This window comes from Mobula hypostoma, chromosome 4 (assembly GCF_963921235.1).
Source record: "Mobula hypostoma chromosome 4, sMobHyp1.1, whole genome shotgun sequence".
NCBI lineage: Eukaryota > Metazoa > Chordata > Chondrichthyes > Myliobatiformes > Myliobatidae > Mobula > Mobula hypostoma.
Window position 1 is genome coordinate 53,914,586 of NC_086100.1, and position 25,584 is coordinate 53,940,169.

At 42.8% G+C, this 25,584-nt stretch overlaps 1 protein-coding gene across 3 annotated transcripts in view; it reads left to right on the forward strand.

Annotated features, from left to right (window-relative positions):
- Nucleotides 1–25,584, forward strand: part of kcnab1a (potassium voltage-gated channel subfamily A regulatory beta subunit 1a) — a 322,363-nt gene that overhangs the window by 255,065 nt on the left and 41,714 nt on the right. For all 3 annotated transcript variants that reach the window (XM_063045804.1, XM_063045805.1, XM_063045803.1), the window contains exons 5-6: nucleotides 7,798–7,842; nucleotides 23,554–23,598. In XM_063045804.1, the coding sequence (XP_062901874.1) occupies nucleotides 7,798–7,842; nucleotides 23,554–23,598 (90 nt within the window). The remainder of the gene's footprint in view (nucleotides 1–7,797; nucleotides 7,843–23,553; nucleotides 23,599–25,584) is intronic.

The following is a 25,584-nucleotide window of genomic DNA, read 5'->3' on the forward strand; positions in this document are numbered from 1 at the left end:
AGGTCATGTTCTCTTCTCACTGTTGCCATCAGGAAGGGGATACAGGGGCCTTAGATCCCACACCACTACACTCAGGAACAGTATTACCCCTCAACCTTCAGGCCCCTGAACCAACGTGGATAACTTCACTCACCTCAATTCTGAACAAATCACCCTATGGACTCACTTTCAAGGACTCAACAATTCATGTTCTCAGATTTATTTATTTATTTACTTGATTATTTTGTATTTGCACAGTTTGTCTTCTTTTGAACATTGGTCGCTTGTCAGTCTTTGGGTGTAGTTTTTCATTGATTCTATTGCATTACTGTGAATGCCTGCAAAAATTGAATCTCAGGGTTGTATATGGTGACACATATGTAATTTGATAATAAATTCACTTTGAACTTTTACATTTGTAATCAAAGTATATATCTGTTATCATAAATCACCTTGAGATTCATGTTATTGCAGGCATTTACAGTAAAGAAATACAATAGGATTTACAAAAGAACTATACATAAACAAAGACTGCCAAATAGCAAATGTGCAAAAGAAGACAAATTGTGTAAGTAAAATAATACTGAACACATGAGTTGTAAAGAGTCCTTGAAAGTGAGTCTACGAGATGTGGAATCAGTTCAGAGTTGTGGTGAGTGTAGTTCAGGAGCCTGGTGGTTGTAAGGTACTAACTGCTTCAGAACCTGTTGGGTTGCACTTCTATGCCTCTTGTCCGTTGGTAGTGAGAAGAGAGCATAGCCTGGATGGTGAGGGTTCCTTGATGATGGATGCTGCATTCTTATGGCAGCGTTCCATGTAAATGTACTCACTGGAGAGGGCTTTGCCTGTGACGGACAGCGCTGTATCCGCCGCTTTCTGTAGCCTTTTCCGTTCCTAGTCAACGATGTTTCCACACCAGACCTTTATGCAACCAGTTAGCGTATCTCCACTGTGCGTCTAGAGAAGTCTGACAAAGTGTTTGATGACATGCTGAATCTGTGCGAACCCCTACGAAAGTAGAGATGCTGTTGTGTCTTCTTTGTGATAGCACAGTCTCAAAGAAGGTACATCGTTCCTATAATGTGGTGACCAGATCCTGCTGTCCTGATGCTTGGCCTAGTAGGAACTCTACAGCAGCTCTCTTGTATAGTCCTGACTTGAAAATGTATTTGGGTCTTGATGACATCAGTGCAAGCTGAACATGCAAATGTAAATCAGCACACACAAAATGCTGGAGGAACTCAGCAGGTCAGGCAGTATGTATAGAAATGAATAAACAGTCAACATTTCAGGCCAAGACCCTTTTTCAGGATTGGAAAGGAAGGGGGAAGATGCTGGAATAAAAAGGTGGTGGGGAGGAGGTGAAGGAGGCTGGCAAGAAAGTGATAGTGAAGCCAGGGAGGTGGGAAAGGTAAAGGCTGGAGAAGAAGGAATCTAGTAGTAGAGGAGAGTGGGCCATAGGAGAAAGGGAGGGAGGAGTGGACCCAGTGTGAAGTGATGGACAGGTGAGAAGAGGTGAAAGGCCATAGAGGGGAATTGAAGAAGTGGAGAGGTGGCAGGAATGTTTTTTTAACCAGCACAATATTCATGCCATCAGATTGGAGGCTACCCAGGCAGAGTACAAGGTGTTGCTCCTCCATCTGGAGGGTAGCCTCATCTTGGCATACGAGGAGGCCATAGACTGACTTGCCAGAATGGGAATGGGTATTAAAATGATTGGCCACTGGGAAGTTCCACTTTTGGCAGATGGAGCTGAGGTACTCGATGAAGTGGTCTCCCAGTTTACAGCAGGTCTCACCAATGTAGAGGAGGCGGCATTGGACATTAACAGACGACCCCAGCAGATTCACAGGTGAAGTGTTGCCTCACTTGGAATGGAGGTAAGGGAGGAGGTGAATGGACAGGTGTAGCACTTAGGCTGCTTGTAGGGATAAGTGCCAAGAGGGAGATTAGTAGGGAGGGATGCTTCTCACTAAGGTTTACCCTTGCTGTTTGCTCTGGTTGTTATCTTTTCAGGTAAAGATTTCCTCAAAAGGGTAATTTGGAGACTGTAAACCTGGTTTCCATAGTGTGACATGGGCTAAAATCATCTTCTTTGGCCATTGTCAGTTCTGTGAGCAAGTAGCAGCAGCTGTGATGCAGAGGGCTGGGTTACATCCAGTTTATGGCCGGTGGATGGAGCACTTATCCTGGGAAATTTCTTTTGCTATGTTAGAGCAGAAACAGCTGTGGGCACCAAAGGGAATCTTTTTATTATATTGTGTTTGATATCGGAACTTAACTCGTAGAAAGCAATTTTACATTCAGGGACATCAGTTAATATTGAGTGATTACGTGTAGAGCGCTGTATAATATAATCATAATTTTACTGGAGTAATCTGGAGAATGAGTTTACTAATCCCAAAGTCAAATTCTATTACCACTTCCTTCCAGAACTCCTGTAGCAGTTTAACAAATCAGTTGTTCTTCAAAATCTTGAACTGTAGTGGTAGTTTCATTCTCTTCAGCCCTGATAGGTTCAGATGATCATAAAATCCCTTAATGTCTTTTGAAAAATGATATTTACTGACTTATCCAGTCTAGCTTATGAGTGACTTCTGTGCCATACCTAGTTTATCAAAATCTCTTTCCCAATGTAAATCCCCCTTCTCGCCCTACAGTTACAGCACTTAATGCATGTACCCAGTGGATTCCAGTTAATTGGAACATTGGTTAATCAGGGTAGCCACTTACTTGAAACAACTCTAAGAGAACAAAAACTAATTGAGAAAATAGCTGGATTCCCTTTGCTTATTTGTGACACTATGCAACTTAATTGGGACAGGAGACTGTTGCCAAGCAGTTTTTAACTAGTGAATGTGCATGGACATTAGACATTACACCATGCTTAGAGCAAACACTTTTGAAATAGCATCAGTTGCTTGTGTTTGTGTTCCAAAAGCAATGATCTTTGTCACTGATAGTTGGCGAGTAGTAAGCAGTAAGACAATTCAGAACTGTTTTGCTCACTGTGGTTTCAAGCATACAGGCTTGGAGATGCCAGAAACAGCCAGGAGTGAAAATGAAACAATTTCACTACTATAAGGTAGGAGTACAAAGAATTTTTAAGATATCAACAATCAACTTGAATGCTACAATGAAAATGAAGATTTGCAGGATACAGTCATTGAAAGCATTGTATGAAGGCAGTCCATTATCTGCAGCAGGTGTCTGTGCTGACTTTTTTCATTTGCAGTCAATCAGGAGAACACATAATTTGTTGTTTGTCCATCGTATCCAATGCTGACAGTGAAACCTGTGCGTGGGTGTTTTTATAGTGCACTAGGACAGTTCACTCCCTTGACCTTGGAGGTCCAGGTCCAGTGGTACAAGTAGTCACCACAGACTGGGCGAGTCTTTCTTAGGTGCAGTGGATAACTGTGACTACTTCTGTGCCTTATCAAGCCATTAGCTCTCCACAGAGTTTCCCTGAACCACCTTCTTGGCCATTGGATCTCATTGTTGATTTCATCCGCCCAGTCTGTCAGAGCTGGCTTCACATGCTAGGACAGGCATGTCCCTATCTCACCGGGGTATGAGGCCCGCTGGCTACCCTCACCTAGTTGAACCCAGCCTGCCTGTCAAAGCGGTGTACCACGGTATGGCTGCTGTCTTATGCTAACAGCTATTTGGAGCCACAGGTGAGAGCTGAGTGTCTAGTGGGGACCACACGTGAGAGAGCTGCCCCAGAATGGACTCAACAAGCCCCTTCACCAGAGGTGCTAACCCTCCCTGGACACCCCACACACGGCAGCAAACACCAGATGAATTCGTCCGTTGATAACTATTAGGAAATAATGCCAGTTTTATAGTACTTTAGTAGTATTGTTAGTGTTCTAATTTGTTCTGTATTTCATTTAAATATGTAATTTGTTACTCAGTTAAACTGTAGTTTGTCTTGTTTATACCTTTTTAGCTATTTCCATGAAACTTTGGCTAATTGGGGCAGCTGCTTAATTCAGCCAAAATGTACTGGTCACGATGTGTCCCAATTAACCGGAATCCACTGCATTGTTTAAATGTGACTAGAGTTTCTACCTTTACCGTTCTTTTAGGCAAAGACCACTGCCATCCTTTCAGTGATAATTATGTTCCCTGATCTTCCCTCTGCCAATTGCCATATATCTTTGTACCTTTTCATTTGCCATCTCTACAAACAGAAATGGGGTCCTTCCAATTTTTTCTGCTTAGACTCCTCATAATTTCATACACCTCGATTAAATCCTCCCTTGGTTTCTGAAATGAAAAACAACTGGCTATCAATCTTTCCTCAGAGCTAACATTTTCCAGTCTGGGCAATATCTCCAGAACTCTCTCCAAAATCAGTCACATCCTTCCTGTAATGTGGTGACCACAGCTGTTTGCATTACTTGGCCATGGTCTTAATACTCGATATTCTCTCAAGTTTCAAGTTAATTATGGATAAAGATAGATCTGGTCCTCGAGTTGAGGTTCTAAATTGGAGAAAGGCCAATTTTGTGGAAAAGAGAAAGGATCTAGGAAGACTGGATTGGGATAAGTTGTTTTCTGGCAAGGATGTGTTCAGTAAGTGGAAGGCCTCCAAAGGTGAAATTTTGAGAGTGCAGAGTTTGCATGTTCCTGCCAGGATTAAAGGCAAAGTTAACAGGCATAGGGAACCTTGGTTTTCAAGGGATATTGGTGATCTGGCTAAGAAAAAAAGAGAGGTCTATAGCAGGTATAGGCAACTAGGAACAAATGAGGTACTTGAAGAGTATAGAAAATGTAAGAAAATACTAAAGGAGGAAATCAGGAAGGCAAAAAGAAGACATGAGGTTGCTTTGGCCGATAATGTGAAGGTAAACCCGAAGGGTTTCTACAAGTATGTTAAGAGTAAAAGGATAGTAAGGGACAAAATTGGTCCCCTAGAAGATCAGGGTGGTCATCTATGTGTGGAGCCTCAGGAGATGGGGGAGATCTTAAACAGTTTTTTTTCATCAGTATTTACTCAAGGAATTGGCAGAGTATATATGGAAGGAAGGGAAACAAGCAGTAGTGTCATGGAACATATAGAGATTAAAGAGGAGGAGGTGCTTGCTGCCTTACAGCGAATAAAGGTAGATAAATCCCCTGGGCCTTACAGGATATTTCCTCGGACATTGAGAGAGACTAGTGTAGAAATTGCAGGGGCCCTGGCAGAAATATTTAAAATGTCCTTAGCCACCAGTGCGATGCCAGAGGACTGGAGGGTAGCTCATGTTGTTCCATTGTTTAAAAAAGGCTCTAAAAGTAAACCAGGCAATTACAGACCAATGAGCCTAACATCAATAGTAGGTAAATTATTGGAAGGTGTTCTGAGAGATCAGATATACAAGTATTTGGACAGCCAAGGGCTGATTAAGGATAGCCAGCATGGTTTTGTGTGTGGTAGATCGTGTTTAACGAACCTTGTAGAGTTTTTCGAGGAGGTTACAAAGAAAGTAGATGAAGGAAAGGCTGTGGATGTTGTCTACATGGACTTTAGTAAGGCCTTTGACAAGGTCCCACATGGGAGGTTAGTTCAGAAGGTTCAGACACTAGACATCCATGGAGAGGGTGTAAACTGGACTCGAAATTGGCTGTGTGGGAGAAGACAGAGAGTGGTAGTGGATGATTGCTTCTCAGACTGGAGGCCTGTGACTAGTGGTGTGCCTCAGGGATCCGTGCTGGGGCCATTGTTGTTTGTTGTCTATATCAATAATCTAGATGAAAATGTGGAAAATTGGATCAGCAAGTTTGCTGATGACACTAAGATTGGAGGTGTTGTGGACAGCGAGGAAGGCTTTCAAAGCTTGCAGAGGGATCCGGACCAGCTGGAAAAATGGGCTAGAAAATGGCAGATGGAATTTAATGTAGACAAGTGTGAGGTGTTGCATTTTGGAAGGACAAATCAAGGTAGGACATACACAGTAAATGGTAGGGCACTGAGGAGTGCGGAGGAACAAAGGAAAGTGAACCCTGAAAGTGGCGTCACAGGTGGACAGGGTGGTAAAGAAGGCTTTTGGCATCCTGGCATTCATTAATCAAAGTATTGAGTATAGGAGTTGGGATGTTATGGGGAGGTTGTATAAGACATTGGTGAGACCAAATTTGGAATATTGTGTGCAGTTCTGGTCACCTAACTATAGGAGGGATATCAGTAAGATTGAAAATATGCAGAGAAGATTTACTAAGATGTTGCCGGGTCTTCAGGAGTTGAATACAGGGAAAGATTGAACAGGTTAGGACTTTATTCCTTGGAGCGTAGAAGAATGAGGAGAGATTTGATAGAGGTTTACAAAATAATGAGGGGTATAGACAGAGTAAATGCAAGTAGCCTCCTTCCACTTAGATTAGGAGAGATAAACACGAGAGGACATGGCTTTAGGGTGAAAGGGGAAAGATTTAGGGGGAACATTAGGGGGAACTTCTTCACTCAGAGAGTGGTGGGAGTGTGGAACGAACTGCCATCTGACGTGGTAAATGCGGGCTCACTCTTAAGTTTTAAGAACAAATTGGATAGATACATGGATGGGAGAGGTGTGGAGGATTATGAACTGTGTGGAGGTCAATGGGACTAGCGGAATAAAGTTTTGGCACAGACTAGAGGGGCGAATGGCCTGTTTTCTGTGCTGTAGTGTTCTATAGTTCTATTTAATGTGCATTCAATTTCACTTCGTGAGAAATTCAGTAGTAAATGTTAACCTTGCCTGGGATGCATATTTCCTCAGAGTGATTGTTTTAATAAGACTGTCTTGCCTAATAGGATTATATTTAGAGAGAGGATATCTTAACATTGAAAGTTCATTCCCAAAAGTGATGTTCCTCTTTGTGATATGAACAGAAATAATTGGTGTGAAAAGGTTAGAATCCAAACAGGTAGCGTGGTCTTCGTTAAAATGAAACGTATCTGTCACTGTGCAGTGCTTGAAGCATTGAAGATGAGAATAATTAGAGGATTTTTTTTCTCCTCGGTGTCATGGTGCCATCTAGATTTCTGTTTAATTGAAGTGTATAAAACTTGATTGACTGAACTGAAATATTGTACTTTGAAACAGCAATACTATTCTCTGGAGAATATTGAACAGTAAAAAGAGTGTATTTCCAGAAGTTTTCCTGTGTTGCTTCACTACAGGAAAACAACACAAAAAGAACTGCAATGACCTCACTGCCAGTAAGGCAATGTGTACTGTGTCCATTTGCTGTGTTGAGACACTTCATCGCAATTTCTAGTCAACTGAAGTAAATCAACAGTGTTGGCAGTACCCAGTGCTTATTATTTTTATTTAGCATGGCCACTGTCAAATAAAGATTGGGTAACTGCTTAAAATATTGATGAGAATTGTAGCTTCAAAATCCATTTGTTGTGTATGCTATTCTGCTATATACAGTAAATGGTTTTATACATGTGAGTATCATTAAAAGACGAAGGTTACCTGGTCAATTTCTTCTTTAGAGAGTCTTTCATAGTTTCTAATCCTTCAGGTGGCTGGGGTAATTTACTGTGAAATTGCTTTACTCGCTCACTTAAGTAGCTCATTTACAGCATGTTGGATACTGTATGACTGCAACCCACACTAGGGATGGTATTATTACCATCTGTGCTGCAAATGGTTGAAACCTACCCACCAAGATCACATCTGAATGCATTAGATTTATTTTCTAATTGAAGATCTGTTAAAGTGAAGTATCTGTAATGTTGTATAATACATTCAAATAAGTCAAATTTACTTTTTGTCCATATGCACGTAGTATAGTTAGATGTTAGAACTTGCAACATTAATCAATTCAATATTATTTCAGGGCAGAGATCATACTTGGAAACATCATCAAGAAAAAAGGCTGGAGGTAATATTTTTGTTGTTGAATTTGAGACTCTTGCAGAGTTTGAATGTTCCTGTTTTCCCAATACTCCTGTTTTGTCTACAGATGTCTTCTTTGGAAAACTATTCCAAATTCATAAATTCTGTCTTCACCAAAATTTGAGACAAGTGTGAAACAGTGCCCAGAACTTGAATTGGGCTAAATGTGAACTTGTTTCTTTTTTCAAAAGAAATAAGAAAACATTTGGAGATAAGTACAATCAATTAAGTTTGTGACTGAGTATTTGCTGCGCTCCAATTTCAAAACTGATGAAACAAATCGTTCATCAGTAGATATATACAATTGCCACTAAGGCTTAACATTTGGAATAATTTGGTCTATAGTTAGAATTAATTTTAAAGGATTTGAAAATTGATATTTGAACTTTAAAAATCTATGCAAGTCAACAGTATGGGCAATGAATTGCAGTTTTTTTTTTACTTACTACTATTCCATCATTTTGCTGAGGTCATATTAACAGCCATGGTGCCTTCCTTCTACAGTTATTTCACAGACACAAGTCAGCATGGATTTGTGAAAGGAAAATCATGTCTGACGAATCTCATAAAATTTTTTGAGGATGTAACTAGTAGAGTGGATAGGGGAGAATCAGTGGATGTGGTATATTTGGAGTTTCAAAAGGCTTTTGACAAGCTCCCACACAGGAGATTAGTGTGCAAACTTAAAGCACACGGTATTGGGGGTATGGTATTGATGTGGATAGAGAATTGGTTGGCAGACAGGAAGCAAAGAGTGGGAATAAATGCGACCTTCTCAGAATGGCAGGCGGTGACTAGTGGGGTACCGCAAGGCTCAGTGCTGGGACCCCAGTTGTTTACAATATATATTAATGACTTAGACGAGGGAATTAAATGCAGCATCTCCAAGCTTGCGGATGATACGAAGCTGGGCGGCAGTGTTAGCTGAGAGGATGCAGGGTGACTTGGATAGGTTAGGTGAGTGGGCAAATTCATGGCAGATGCAATTTAATGTGGATAAATGTGAATGAACAAACGACGATGAGGAAGCAGTGTGCATGTGGCAAAATCTGCAAGAACGATCGCTGCTTGAAGATCCACCAAGCGAGGATGAAGTGTTTGGTGGGAGCAGGAGCAGCACAACGCGCAGGTGTCCAACCTGGTGAGACGAAGGAGGGGCCAGGCCCGGAGTCACCCCATAGTGCCCGGAACCTCCAAGTGTTGCAAACTAATCCCTCGAACATGAAGTCTAACAGGAGACAGATCAAATGGCCTGCAGCTAACATGACTTCACTGTGGAAGCAGTTTGATGAAGATGTTAACCAAATTCTGGAGGCAATGCCGAAGGGAGGGGTTGATGGGAAGCTGCAAGCCATGACAACAATTATTGTCAGTATCGCAGCTGAACCGTTCAGAGAGGAGGAGAAGGAAGGCTCCAAAACATCTTACTCGAAGAACCAAAGAGCATTGAGGATCCACAACATCAGGCAGAGGATGAAAGCGCTGAAGTCCCAATACAAGGAGGCAGGAGAAGAGGAGCGCATTGGCTTGGCCCAGCTGATGTGTATACTACGAAAGAAGATCAGGGTCCTCCACCGGGCAGAGTGGCATCGAAGGCAGCGTCGTGAAAGGGCTCGAAAACGTGCTGCCTTTATCGCCAACCCCTTCAAGTTCACCAAGGAGTTGCTGGGGGAGAAGCGCAGTGGGAAACTGGCCTGTTCGCAGGAAGACATAGACCAACATCTGAAGAAGATATATAATGATCCTGAAAGAGAGCAGGAGTTGGGAGAGTGCGACATCCTAATAGACCCACCTGAACCGGATGTGCAGTTCGACATGTCAGAGCTGCAACTAAAGGAAGTCAGAGAGGTCGTCCGCAAAGCAAGGGCAGGCTCGGCTCCAGGACCAAGCAACACCTCGTACAAAGTGTACAAGAACTGCCCTAAACTCCTGCTGCGTCTGTGGAAGATCCTGAGAATCTTCTGGAGAAGGGGGAAGATCCCAGAACAGTGGAGAGTGGCTGAAGGGGTGTGGATCCCGAAGGAGGAAAATGCCACCCAGATAGATCAGTTTTGCATCATTTCCCTGCTGTGTGTCGAGGCGAAGATCTTCTTCAGTGCCATTTCTAACCGGCCGTGCACCTACTTAGCAAAGAACACCTATATTGATACATCAGTCCAGAAGGGTGGCATTTCAGGGATGCCGGGCTGTCTGGAGCACATCGGGGTGGTGACACAGCTCATCAGGGAGGCCAGAGAGAACAAGAGTAACCTGTCAGTGTTGTGGCTCGACCTGGAAAATGCATATGGCTCCATTCCGCACAAGCTGGTGCAGCTCACACTGACCAAATATCACGTCCCCAGCAGAATCAGAGACCTTATCGCTGATTATTACAGCAACTTCAGGATGAGGGTCTCTTCAGGAGCAATTACATCAACCTGGCACAAGGTGGAGGTTGGCATCATCACAGGGTGCACTATCTCGGTGACACTGTTCTCCCTCACCATGAACATGCTCACTAAGTCTGCTGAACCAGAGTGCAGAGGGCCCAGAATGAATTCCGCTCAACGGCAACCACCTATCAGGGCATTCATGGATGACCTCACAGTCACCACAGAATCAGTCCCAGTCTGCCGGAGGATTCTGCAGGGGCTCGAAAAGCTGGTGGAGTGGGCCCGGATGCGTTTCAAACCTGCCAAATCAAGATCGATGGTGCTGAGGAAAGGGAAGGTGGAGAACAAGTTCTGGTTCAGCATCGCAGGCACAGCCATCCCAACCATCACAGAAAAGCCAGTCAAGAGCTTAGGCAAAGTTTTTGACAGCTCTTTAAGGGACACAACATCCATTCAGGCAACCTGCACCGAGTTGGATGGCTGGCTGAAATCTGTGGACAAGTCTGGCCTACCTGGGAAGTTTAAAGCCTGGGTGTATCAGCATGGCATTCTTCCCAGTATCCTGTGGCCCCTCCTCGTCTATGCAGTTCCAATCTCGACAGTCGAAACCTTAGAGAGGAGTGTTAGCAACCACCTCAGGAGATGGCTGGGGCTGCCAAAGAGCCTGAGCAGCATCGCACTCTATGGACACCACAACAAACTGCAACTGCCCTTCAAATCCTTGGAGGAAGAATTCGAGGTAACGAGCCAGAGAAGTGCTACAGTATAGGGACTCAAGTGACCCGAAGGTAGCTAGAGCAGGGATCCAAGTGAGGACTGGCAGGAAGTGGAGGGCAGAGGAAGCTGTTCAGGAGGCAGAGGCGAGACTGCGTCACAGGAGGCTGGTGGGAGTGGTCACACGAGGCCGAGCTGGGCTAGGATCCTTTCCAACTCCCCAAATGGACACCAGAGGGAAGGAAAGGCGTCGCCTAGTTCAGGAGGAGGTGAGAGCAGTAGTGGAGGAGATGACAGCCTGCAAGGCGGTGGGAATGAAGCAACAGGGAGCTTGGACAAGATGGGAGAATGCGGTTGAGAGGAAAGTGACCTGGGCTGATCTTTGGAAAGCCGAACCACACCGCATCCAATTTCTCATCCAGGCAGTGTACGATGTGCTTCCAAGCCCATCAAACCTGCACACATGGGGCAAGGCAGAGTCATCTGCGTGCCCACTGTGCTCCAAGCGAGGAACTCTGGAGCACATCCTCAGTGGCTGTGCAAGGGCACTTGGTGAGGGACGGTACAGGTGGAGGCATGATCAGGTCCTGAAGACCATCGCTGAAGCCGTCAGCGCAGGAGTTGAGTGGGCGAAGCGGTCCCGACCCTCCAAGCAGACCATTGCCTTTGTCAGAGCTGGGGAGCAGCCATTACCTGCCAAAAGAACATCTGCAGGCATTCTGACCTCTGCAAGGGACTGGCAGCTGTTGGTGGACCTCGAAGGGCAGCTGAAGTTCCCCAACCATATCGCAGCCACCACCCTGCGACCAGACATTGTCCTGGTGTCTGAGTCTACTAAGCAAGTGGTGCTGCTAGAGCTGACAGTCCCATGGGAAGATAGCCTGGAAGAGGCCTTTGAAAGGAAGCTCTCCAAGTACGCAGGACTGGTCAGCAACTGTCAGCAGGTTGGATGGAGAGCGAGGTGTCTCCCAGTGGAGGTTGGTTGTAGGGGATTCATAGCCCGTTCTTTAGTTAGGGCCTTCAGCATTTTGGGCATCGAGGGAGAGAGGAAGAGGAGAGCCGTCCGCATTATCACCGATGCGGCAGAGAGGGCCTCAAGATGGCTGTGGCTCAAAAGAGGGGAGCCATGGAGTCATAAGTAGCTAGCCATCTGGACACAAGCTGGGGTCTGATCAGCCCCGGCTGGGTCACCTGGAGGAGGTTGTATGATGTTGAAAGACCCGAAACACCCGATGATTCCAGGAACATCACTGAAGATGTGTCCAGAAGCATCAATAGATGTATGTACACAGCTGAAGTTATCCACTTCGGTGGCAAGAACAGGAAAACAGATTATTATCTGAATGGTGACCGATTAGGAAAAGAAGAGGTGCAACGAGACCTGGATGTCATTGTACACCCGTCATTGAAAGTAGGCATGCAGGTACAGCAGGCGGTGAAAAAGGCGAATGGTATGCTGGCATTCATAGCAAGGGGATTCGAGTTACAGGAGCAGGGAGGTACTACTGCAGTTGTACAAGGCCTTGGTGAGACCACACCTGGAGTATTGTGTGCAGTTTTGGTTCCCTAATCTGAGGAAAGACATTCTTGCCATAGAGGGAGTACAAAGAAGGTTCACCAGATTGATTCCTGGGATGGCAGGACTTTCATATCATGAAAGACTGGATCGACTAAGCTTATATTCACTGGAATTTAGAAGATTGAGGGGGTATCTTATTGAAACGTATAAAATTCTAAAGGGATTGGACAGGCTGGATGCAGGAAAATTGTTCCTGATGTTGGGGAAGTCCAGAATGAGGGGTCACAGTTTGAGGATAAAGGGGAAGCCTTTTAGGATCGAGATTAGGAAAAACTTCTTCACACAGAGAGTGGTGAATCTGTGGAATTCTCTGCCACAGGAAACAATTGAGGCCAGTTCATTGGCTATATTTAAGAGGGAGTTAGATATGGCCCTTGTAGCTAAAGGGATCGGGGGGCATGGAGAGAAGGCAGGTACAGGGTTCTGAGTTGGATGATCAGCCATGATCATACTGAATGGCAGTGCAGGCTTGAAGGGCCGAATGGCCTACTCCTGCACCTATTTTCTATGTTTCTGTGTTTCTTCCTGTGTGCTCGTTTGTATAATTGCTTGGTGGAAGTAAAACAGGAAATGATGGGATTCTGGTCAACTCCTTCGCTTCCCTACCCCACCAACCCTGGCCAAGTAGAAGCTAAAAGTGAAATGACAGCTAACTTGCCTCCAACCCATCAATCTCTTTTTTTAAATTTAGTGCAGGCTGGTTGATGATGGGTGACAGAAAGGCAAGGTGGGTCCATTCTTAAAATGTAGACACTTTAAAACTCCCTGAGAAATATATTGAAGTAACAATTATTATTTACATATGAGAATGAAGTAAACTAGGAGGGCTTCTTTCATATCCCTGTCCAATCCTCCCTCCCGATCACAGTCATCAAAGACTGACCCCCTTACCCACCACTCCCATGTACTTCTCCACTAACCCACTCCTTACCCATCTATGCCTTCTGGTTCATAATGTACTAATTTGCTAAAGTCAATACCTTTCTTTCTCCCAGTGCCTGAGCTCAGTGGAATTCATGGATTATTCAACCATTTTGCTAACTCCATCCAGGAACCAAAGTCGTTCTGCTAATCACATGCTGCTGTTAAATCTGGCAGTGCTTCCACTTAACGTACACTGGTGCCAGCTGTACGTTACGATGGGGATCAATGTGTCATTCTTTGCATTCTGTTAATAGATTTCAATAACAATGCAATAATAGTTTGTGAACCAGTTGCATTTTTGCTGCGAACACTGTAATTGTTCAGAATTTTGGAGCGTTTTGCACACTGGACTTTCTGATTTCTCCACTAAACACCTTTGGTCATGGAACCTCCAAAGTAACTGGGAATCCAGCATGAATATATGAATTTGAAGAAATTGAATTATTTCCATGGATTGTTTACTCTAGGTGATGAATTTGCCATTTATCTTTAATAGGAGCTGGGTTTATCATGAGCATTAACTATTAAAAGAAGCAAGCTGTTATCCTCAAGGTCTTAGCATTTTAACACTGCTTCTTTAATCTCTACACTGCTGATTCGGACAGTTTTTAGCACTAAATTGATCAGCACAGATCTAGATACTTTCCTAACGATGAACAACGATGTGCCTATTGCCTTAAAAATTAACAACCTATCGCTCAATGTCAGCAAGACCAAGGAGATGATTATTAGCTTCAGGATGAGGAAACCAGAGGTCCATGAGCCAGTCCTCATCGGGGAATCAGAGGTGGAGAGAGTCAACAACTTTAAATTCCTCGGTGTTATCACTTCAGAGGATCTGTCCTGGCCCCAGCAAGGAGACAGCACAGTACCACCTCTACTTCCTTAGAAGCTTGTGAAGATTCAGCATGTCATCTAAAAGTTGACAAACTTCTATAAATGTGTGGTGGAGGATATACCGAATGGTTGCATCACAGCCTGGAATGGAAACACCAATACCCTTGAACAGAAAATCCTACAAAAAGTAGAAGATATGCCGTAGTCCATCACAGGTAAAGCCCTCACCAACATTGAGCACATCTGCATGGAGCGCTGTCGCAGGAAAGCAGCATCCATCATCAAGGACCTCACCACCCAGGCCATACTCTTGTCTCTCTGCTGCCATCCAGGAGAAGGTACAGGAGCCTCAGGACCCACAACACCAGGTTCAGGAACAATTATTACACCTCAACCATCAGGCTCTTGAACCGATCTGTCATTGGTGCTATTATGTTTCTTGGATTTACTGTCAATGCCCACAAGTAAATGAATCTCAGGGTTGTATATGGTGACATTTACATACATTGATAATACATTTACTTTGAACTTCAATTTGTAAGATATTTTAAGGCATTTCATAGGAGTTTTATCAAACAAATTTGGTCAAAAAGCTGCAAAATGAGTGGGGCAAAGCATTGGAAATCTGGCCAGAGCTAGGTTTTAAAGAGCACTTCAGTGGAAAGAGTGGAGAGGTTTTGGGGAGCTCTTTGCAGGTGTGTGCAGAGACAGTTATGTTGTACGTTTAAATTCTGGAATATGTGGGATGATGATTTGAATTTACATTGTTCAATTTATCTGGTGTTTTTTGAGCACATTCACACTAATATAATGCTGAGGTGTTATAATGTTTTAATATATGCATCAAATAAGCCTGCCCCTGCCTTTCTGATGTCATTTTGAGCTATCTTTCGAATAGAAACCACATTTCTCCTCCAGAGTTCTCTTTGCTGTCCGCAGTATGTTCATTGCCTCTTTTGTTGCCAATAATTTTTATGACAAAGATTGAGGAGGCTAATATCTTATGGCTAATTTGCTGACTGATTGCAATAAAATTAAGGATATATAGGAACAAGATATTGCTTAGTGAAATTGTCTTATATTAGTTTATAATGGCATCATATAGATAAATGCAAATTCAATAGCAGCACAATGAGCTGTGTGGCAGAGATGGACTGTGTAATTCTTAGGCTTTGATTTGCACTGTGGTGATTCAGTTACCGATTGCATTTTGTCTGTCTAATGCCAACTGGTTCAGAAGAATGCTGCCTGCAGAAAATATTTTATCCATTTAAATCTTCTATTGTCACTATCCCACACCCCTCAATTAAGAAATTACTAAATTCCTCATTCACTCTCTAATAAAAAAGTGGGAGAGCACTGTGATTCTAGTTGCATTGCTACATGATATCAGATGCTTTTGTGACTAATTTTTAAAATAGATTCTGTGCTGTGAATGAACACGTGGGCTTGACCAACGCAATTTTAACAGGAGATTCGAGCCTTGCTCCTGTTGGGTAAAAGGTTCACCCGTGTCAGGCATCCAATGATAAATTTAGAGCTTCATTTCCCATCACTCATGTTTTTTTCTTTAGGCATAGAATTCGCCTCAACCCACTTAACTTTCCCCTACTTAACTGTCAGTCTCCACTCGCAATGCCCTCTACAGACAAATTTTTGTCTAACCCCTCACTAATCTATGTATTTCTCTGACTCATCCAATATCTTCCACTTACCCTCCTTGTAATGTCCACTAACCTTGTCACCTGTTCCTAGCCACTGTGTTCCTCCCTGTTCCTGAATTTTCACTCCAGTACACCCATGACCATTAGTGTTTGCTAAAGCCATCTCCCTTCCCCGACCAAGTTGCATTCATTCCCATGTGTCAAGCTTTTCTCAAGCACCATAAGACTATAAAATATAGGAACAGAATTAGGCCATTTGGCCCATCAAGTTTGCTCCGCCATTTTCATCATGACTGATCCAATTTTCCTCTCAGCCTCAATATCTTGCCTTCTCTTTGTATCCCTTCATGCCCTGACCAATCAAGAATCTATCAACCTCTGCCTTAAATATAAATAAAGACTTGGTGTCTACAGCTGCCTGTGATAAAGAATTCCACAGTTTCACCACTCTCTGGCTAAAGAAATTCCTCTTCATCTCTGTTCTAAGAAGATGCCCCTCTATTCTGAGGCTGTGTCTTCTGGACTTAGACTCTCTCACCATCAGAAACACCCTCTCCACATCCACTCTATCAAGGCTTTTCATCATTCCATAGGTTTCAATTAGGTCACCCCTCATTCTTCTGAATTCCAGTGAATACAGGCCCAGGGCCATCAAACACTCTTCATATGACAAGCCATTAAATCCTGGAATCATTTTCATGAACTTCCTTTGAGCCCTCTCCAGTTTCAGGACATCCTTTCTAAGATAAGGTGCCCCAAACTGGTCACAGTACTCCAAGTGAGGCTTCACCAGTACTTTTTGAAGACTCAAAATTACATCCTTGCCTTTATATTCCAGTCCTCTTGACATGAATGTTAACATTGTATTTGCCTTCCTCACCACAAACTTGACCTACAAATTAACCTTTAGGGAATCATGCACAAGGCCTCCCAAGTCCCGTTGCACCTCAGTTTTTTTTTTGTATTTTCTCTCCATTTAGAAAATATTCAACCCTTTCAATTATAGCAAAGTTCATGACCATACACTTCCTGACACTGTATTCCATCTGCCACTTCTTTGCCTTTTCTACTAATCTGTCTAAGTCCTTCTGTAGCCTCTCTACTTCCTCAAAACTACCTACCCCTCCACCTATCTTCATATTGTCTGTAAACTTTCCATCATCCAGATCATTGACATATAACGTAAAAAGCATTGGTCCCATTGCAGGCCCCTGTGTAACACCAATAATCACAAGCAGCCAACCAGAAAAGGCCTCCTTTATTCACTCTCTTTGCCTCCTGCCAATCAGCCACTGCTTTATCCATGCTGAAATCTTTCCTGTAATACTAGGGGCTTGTAGCTTGTTAAGCATCCTCATGTGTGGCACCTTGTCAAAGGCCTTCTGAAAATCCGAGTACACAACATCAGCTGAATCTCCTTTTTCTATCCTGCTTGTTATTTCTTCAAAGAATTCCAGCAGATTTTTCAGGCAATATTTTCCCTTGAGGAGACCATGCTAACTACAACCTACTTCATCATGTGCCTCCAAGTACCCTGAGACCTCATCCTTAATAATCCCCTCCTGCACTCAGGTCAGACTAACTGGCCTATAGTTTCCTTTCGTCTGCCTTTTCCCTGCTTAAAGAGTGGAGTGACATTTGCAATTTTCCAGTCTTCCTGAACTATTCCAGAATCTAGTGATTCTTGAAAGATCATTACTAATGTCTCCATGATCTCTTCAGCCACCTCTTTCAGAACTCTCAGTGAACACCATCTGGTCCTGGTGATTTATCTATCTTCAGACGTTTCAGTTTCCCAAGAGCTTTCTCTCTAGTAATGGGAACCTCACACACTTAATAACCCATGAAATTTCCACCATGCTACTAGTGTCTTCTACAGTGAAGACTGATGCAAAATAGTTATTCAGTTCATCTGCCATTTCCTTGTCCTCCATTACTACCTCTCCAGCATTGTTTTTCAGTGGTCCAATATCCACTCCACTCTTTTAGACTTTATGTGCCATATCTGAAGACACTTTTGGTATCCTCTCTAATATTATTGGCTAGTTTACTTTCATATTCCATTTTACCCTCGTAATATCTTTTCTGGTTGCCTTCTGTTGGTGCTTAAAAGCTTTCCAATCCTCTAACTTACCACCAATTTTTGCTCTATTATTTGCCCTCTCTTTGGCTTTTATATTGGTTTTTGACTTTCCTTGTTTGCCATAGTTGTGTCATCTTGCCTGTAGAATACTACTTCCTCTCTAGGATGTATATATCCTGAGCCTTCCAGATTGCTTCCAGAAATTCCATTCATTGCTGCCAGTGTTCTTCCCAGTCATTTCCGGCCAACTCCCCTTTCATGCCTCTGTAATTCCCTTTACTCCACTGTAATACTGATACATCTGACTTTAGCTCCTCCTTCTCAAATTTCAGGGTGAATTTGACCATATTATTATCACTTGCCCCTAAGGGTTCTTTTACCTTAAGCTCGCTAATCAATTCTGCTTCATTGCACAACACCCAATCCAGAATAGCTGATACCCTTGTGGGCTCAACCATGAGCTGCTCTAAAAAGCTATCTCACAGCCATTCTAGAAATACTACAACCTTTTCCCCCAATCATCTCTCAAAGGGCACCCTCTTTTCCAATCATCTTCCTCTTTTCTTTAGAAGCAATATCAAGTACCTCTGTTTTCATACCAAGACGTAAGTTTATAACCAGTATACTTATGTGAATGCTGTCCAGTGCCTGCAGTGGATGCTCACTGTCCAAATTCTTAAGGAGGTGTTACAATGTACTTGCAACAACTCATTGTCATAATCAATGACCTGATTATTGTAAAAGGCAAAATCTGGGCACTATTTTTCTTTTTTTCTGGAATTTACAGCATTTTGTTGAAATATGACATAAAGTTAACATTTAAGTTATTAATCCAACTAAATATGGAGAATGTGAAACATCAAAAATTTGACCTAATACTATATAAATTTAAAAATTGGAGAAGGATAGGAAATATAAACCAGTCAGAAACCAGGTAAGTAATAAACACAAGAGATTCTTTATTGGTGGAAATGCAGAGCAACACATATAAAATTCTGGAGGAACTCAGCAGGTCAGGCAGCATCGATAGAAATGAGTAAGCAGTAGACGTTTCAGGCCGAGACCATTCATCAGCACTGGAAAGGAAGGAGGGAAGATGCCAGAATAAAGTTGTGGGGGGGAGGGGAAGGAGGACAAGCTTGAAGGTGATAGGTGAAGCCAGATGTCCAGGAAAGGTAAAGGGCTGGAGAAGAAGAAATCTGATAGGAGAGGAGAGTGGACCTTGGGAGAAAGGGAATAAGGAGGGGCACCAAGGTGAGAAGAGGTAAGAGGCCAAGAGGGGAATGAAAGAGAAGGGAAGGGGAGAGGAAAAGAAAGAAATGGAAAAAAAAAATTCCTGGAATGAGAAATCGATGTTTATGCCAGCAGGTTGGCGGCTACCTAGACGGAATATGAGATGTTGCTCCACCACCTTGAGGGCAGTCTCTTCTTGGGAGAAGAGGAGGTCACGGACCGACATGTCAGAACGAGAATCAGGATAGGAATTAAAGTGATTGGCCACTGGGAAATTCCGTTATTGGTGGATGTCAGGTCTTACCAACGTAGAGGAGGCCACATTGGGAGCACTGGTTACAACAGACAAACCCAAAGGATTCACAGGTGAAGTGTTGCCTCACCTGGAGGGACCATTTGGGGCCCTAAACGGAGGAGAGAGAGGGAGTGAATGGGCATGTGTAGCAATCTCTCGTTTGCAGGGATATGTGCCAGGAGGGAGATTAGTGGAGAGGGAAGAATAAACAAGGGAATCACTTAGGGAGCGATCCCTGCAGAAAGTGGAGAATGGGAGTAAATAAAGATGTGTTTGGTGGTAGGATCTTGTTGAAGATGGTGGAAGTTGCAGATGTGTTGGATGTGGAGGTTCATGAAGTGGTAGGTGAGGACAAGGAACTCAATCCCTGTTAAGGTGTCAGGAAGATGGGGTGAGCGCAGATGTCCGAGAAATGGAGGAGATGCAGGTGAGGGCAGTATCAATGGTGGAAGAATGGAAACCCTGTTCTTTGAAGAAAGAGGACATCTCTGATATCCTGGAAAAGAAAACCTCATCCTTGGAATAGGTGTGGCAGAGATGAAGGAATGTAGAAAAGGGAATAACATTTTTACAGGAGAAGTGGTATAGTCAAGATAGCCGTTGGAATCATAAAGTTTATAAAAGATGTTGGTAGACATTTTGTCTCCAGAGATGGAGACTGGGATAAAGAAAGGGGTGAGAGGTGGCAGAAATGGACCAAATGAATTTAAGGGCAGGGTGGAAGTTGGAAGCAAAGTTGATAAAATTGAGGAGCTCAGCATGGGTGCATGAAGTTGCACCAATTCAGTCATCAGTGTAGTGCAGGAAGAGATGGGGAGCAATACCAGGGAAGGTTTGGAACATGGACTGTTCCACATAGTCAAAAAAGAGGCAGGCATAGATTGGGCCTATGCGAGTGCTCATGGCTACCCCTTGAGTTTGGAGAAAGAGAGAGGAGCCAAAAGAGAAATTATTGAGGGTGAGGACCAGTTCTGCCAGACGGAGGAGCGTGATGACGGAGGGGGAGTGATGTTGAGCAAGAAGAGGAAAGCTTTAAGGCCTTGCTGATGGGGGATAGAAATGTATAGAGACTGGACATCCATAGTGAAAATAAAGTAGCCAGGGCCAGGGAACTGAACCATTGAGAAGTAAATAATGTGGAACTCAGCAAGTGAGTCAGTGTGGACTACTAATTCTTGTTACTATTTCTACAAACACAGTGACAAGACTGTTCAGCAATAGCAGGACCCTTCTTTAAGTATACAGATCACAATTGAACGATGCCTTACGGAACTGACTACAGTTACAAACTGAACTGGGAAGCAGTTGAAGTTTGCCAGCTGAGGTTAAAGGTGTCAGTACATGGGAAACACTAGAAATTACTTAAATTAAATCTATTACTTTGTGGAAAGAATATCACTGGACTTCACAAAGGTCATCTCCCTCCCCCGATTTTCCACAACAGAATCACCCTACCCTGACTCAAAATACTGCCAAAACCCCAGTGTCTGGACATACCCAAATAAGACCTGCGCATTTGTTGTGGCTGGGGATAGATGACTCTTCTCACCAATTCTAATGAAGAGTTTTCCTGAGGCGTGTGAATCAAGACAGTCCGGGGCAGGGTTTCGACCCAAAATATCGACAATTCCAACCTCCCACCCCTCAGTTATCTCCCCATCCACTGATTTCCTCCAGCAGATTGTTTGTTGCTCCATTTTCCAGCTCATACAGTCTCTTGTGTCAGCCAATAAAATTGTTGAGGCATCTTTCTGCTACATATGGACAGGAAAGTAATTGACTCCTTTTCCACTGAAAACCCATGGGGAGTTGAAACCAACCTTATCATCTACATGGTAGCTTGTCGTGTTAGGGTCATGTTTTGTTTCTTGATACAATAGAGCTCAAGCTTTGAAACAGAATGTTAACTGCAATTACTTTTTCATAAGTCTTGTGTAATGGAGGTTCATTCATAGTTTATAAGGTGTAAATGTGCAAGTCTTTGCAAATAAAAATAATTCACAGTAAACAAAGTAGATAGTACAGCACTCAGTGTTCTAGTGCACAACATCATGAAAGGGTTGGATTCCTGCTCATAACCTTTTTGCATAAGATTCTTTCATTTGCCAGTATTCCCATGAGAAAGCACAGTTATGCACAGGTTTTCAGAAACATTAAAATCAGAATTTTAAGATTCAGTAGAAAGATAATAAATGGATAATCTAAAGTATAATTAATGTCAAATGAACAGACTGGAAAAGTACAGACTGAGCTGTGGAAAGCCACATTTTGTCCACCTGTTTTACTGTTAGTGATCTTTCAGGAGGTCATTAAGCTAACTGAATCAGTTCCTGCTCCCAGGAGAGTGATCCTATCAGTTCCATTCCTTTCTCCTTCTTTCCCCTGTAGCTTTGATGAATATTCTGTCTCACATGCCCACCACATCTCCTTCAATTATCTTTCCCACTTGCCTGCAAAGGGGTGCTTTACAGTAGTGCATAACAGCTCCGCAGAACTTTTTTTCTGAACTTTACCTGGTGCAAGTTAGTGGAGACCCCCACTCTACATACTACTGAAGCTTTCAAATGACAACCACATAAGACTATTTGCATAATTTCATACTCATAAATTTCATCAGGCAAGCTTTGGGCATCAGTTTAGGCCCAAGAGCCTCCTCACCTTAGTTTTGAGGGTCACCTCCCTGTTTTGAATTTCAGAAATGTATGCCCCAGGTTAATTTATGTTTTGTCATTTAGGCTTCTCTTGCTGAAACATTCACATACTCAAGAGTGTGGCTATTGTATCAGCACATGGATGCAGCTGTTAATTAAACAGATCATGGTTGTGCATTGCTGACAGAAACACCTTAGAAACTGAATCCTTTTAAAAAGTGAGGAGAATGCTATTGTGTACAAGGAGTTGAATCAGCATTTGTCCCTGGAACTGTGTTTATTTCTGTGCTTTTACCAGATTTTCTAAAATGTTTTGCATCCCAGAATAACATTAATTAAATTTACGTGTGTTTTAATGTTATTTTATCAAAGCAGCAGCAACACAGTTTATGGTATTGATTATTCATAAGTTGTATCTCTCTTGGCTTTCAGGGACCTGTCACTTATTAGCAACAACTTTTTTAATTACAGAAGGAAATCAAAGGCTGTAAAATAACACAGACACGAGGAAATCAGCAGAAGCTAGAAATTCAAGCAACACACACAAAAAATGCTAGTGAACGCAGCAGGCCAGGCAGCATCTATAGGAAGAGGTACAGTCGACGTTGGTCCTGACGAAGGGTCCTAGCCGGAAACATCAACTGTTCCTCTTCCTATAGATGCTGCCTGGCCTGCTGCGTTCACCCGCATTTTAGTGTGTGTTGGCTGTAAAATAGTCTGTTTTCATAGCAAAAACAAAACTTCCAGAAATGAGCTGCATGACAAAAATTGTTTGCTTAACACCTTTATACTTTTGTTTTTTGTTTGGCCTTGTTTTCCCAGAAGAAATCAATTTTAACTGCACAATGGTTACAAAATAGCCAATTGTTGTCCTTGTTTTAAAGATGTAAAATAGGCAAAAATTCCATTTAGTACAGAGACACTTCGTGGCTGATCAACTGAAGTACTGACCACACTGTTACATTCATGAGACCTGTTATTTAGGCATGTTGGACTGCCACCTAGCACTGAATTGAGACCAAATTTATTAGCTTAGGACTAGGGCTTGCTCGTTCAAGGTTCTCTGGGCACTAACTGAAGTTTAGTTTTATTAAAATAATATATCATCAGTGGAGTCAAAAGTTCTTTCCCTGACATCATAATCCTGATCATCAGCCATCCATCTGAATCCACCATCCTTCCCTGCCAATCCCTCAGGCGCCATTGAATCTGATACAGTATCGATGACAGGCACATATTATAGCAAACTTATTGGTAATCAATGCAAGTAAGCTGAAACATGCCAACTAGATTTTCTGGCCCCATGTGTTGCCCTAATGATTGTTCTACCATGTTTCTCTTTCAGACGATCAAGCTTGGTGATAACAACGAAGCTCTACTGGGGAGGAAAGTGAGTGCTCATTAACATTGCCATTCTCTCATTATTTTTCCCTTTGTAAGTTAAATGCAATTTATTTAGTTCTGCTAATTATTTGTACCTAAGCATTCAGCAGTTATTAGCTATCCAACTAATGGATTCCCTTATTAGCTCAATAAGCATATTTAATGTCTGAGGAAACTATGCTGAACAAATGTGGTTTCTCATTCAGTCCATGATTTGCATGGAATTTTCTATTTATAACTGACAAACTTTAGCTTTTTATGATATTTTTAAATGAAGCTAACAATCTCCTGTATTTGATCAACAATGAGATCTTACATTGCATCTATCCTGAACTCTTGTGACCTCACATTCACTGGTATAATGTTGTGAAGCGGACAGTTTGGGCCCTTCCCCCGGAGCCGTTGAGATATAGTCACTCTTGACCATCAAACTGCCTTATGATTAACTTCCTTATGCTAAGTCAAAGGGAGCTCTGTCCAGATCTGAATCGCCTTCGAATGTGAGGACATCGCATAAGTAGCCCTTTTCGCTCCTGATAGACATTAAGAGTCACAGTCCTTGTGCCCTTGTTCTGATGTGGATGTTCTGTATCTTTGTCAATGTGAGAATATGCAAGTAACCCAGTCGCCTTGAAAGTTGATAAAATTCTGTTGCCTGGATTGGGGAGGATAGGTTGAGTGAACTTGGCTTTTTCTCCTTGGAGTGATGGAGGATGAGAGGTGACCTGAAAGGGGTGTGTAAGATGATGAGAGGCATTGATCGTGTGGATAGTCAGAGGCTGAAATGGCTGACACAAGAGGGCACAGGTTTACGGTGCTTGGAAGTAGATACAGAGGAGATGTCAGGGGCAAGCTTTTTATGCAAAGGGTGGTGAGTGTGTGGAATGGGCTGCCGGCGACAGTGGTGGCGGTGGATACGATAGGGTCTTTTAAGAGACTCCTGGATAGGTACAAGGAGCTTAGAAAAATAGAGGGCTATGGGTAACCCTAGGTAATTTCTAAGGAAGACTTCCAGTAGAGCTCATGGAGTGAAGTCGTTGTCTTGACTCGCTCCATTACCTCTGAGTTTTTTCCTATGATCAGCTACATTTAAGCTAACCATTAAGGCACCAATTTTTATAATACCTTGCAACAAATTGTGTTTTTTGATATTTGCATGCTTTTAAGATCTGCTATGTCTAAGAACGGGAAAGACGGCAAACCTCCGGTTAGACCGTAAGTTACCGATCCTCCTCCGATTGAACCAGCGGTAACTTTGAAAGCTATATCGGATCTGATTCAAACGGAAATTTCAACTAAACTGCAGAAAATTATTGATGTAATCGATAAAATGGAAACATCTATCACGAAACATCAGACTGCTATATCTAATCTTCAAAAATCCACGCAACAAAATGAACTCAAGATGGGGAAAATTGAAGAAACAATTCCTGTAATGAAGAAAAAACTTGACTTTCTGACTTTTAAAAACTCTGACTTAGAATGCAGAATGCGACGACAGAATATTCGAATTATTGGTATTCGTGAAGCTGCTGAATCTGATGACCCTATAAAGTTTTTTTCTCAACTTTTAAAAGATGCATTCCCTACCTTATTTCCTGACCAACCACCACTATTGGATCGGGCTCACAGAGTCCCATTATATTCGTCTAAGTCAGATAAACCTTGGCATGTTATTTTACGATTTCATTATTTTCAAGACAAGGAGAAATTGCTTCGATTTGCTCAACCTAAAGGTTACATTGATTACTCGCAGCTTCGGTTCCGCCTGGTCGAAGATTTTAGTAAGCAGGTTCGGGATCAATGTGCCCGTTACAGATCTGTGATGTCGGAACTTTACAAGATGGATTTAAAACCAGTGTTGCTTTATCCCGCACGTTTGAAGATTCGATCGCCTGATGGGTCTTCCCGTTTTTTCGACTCTCCATCGGAAGCCCAGAGTTACCTGGATCAATTTTCGCCTTCAACATCTTAATCGCAATTATTAAATCAT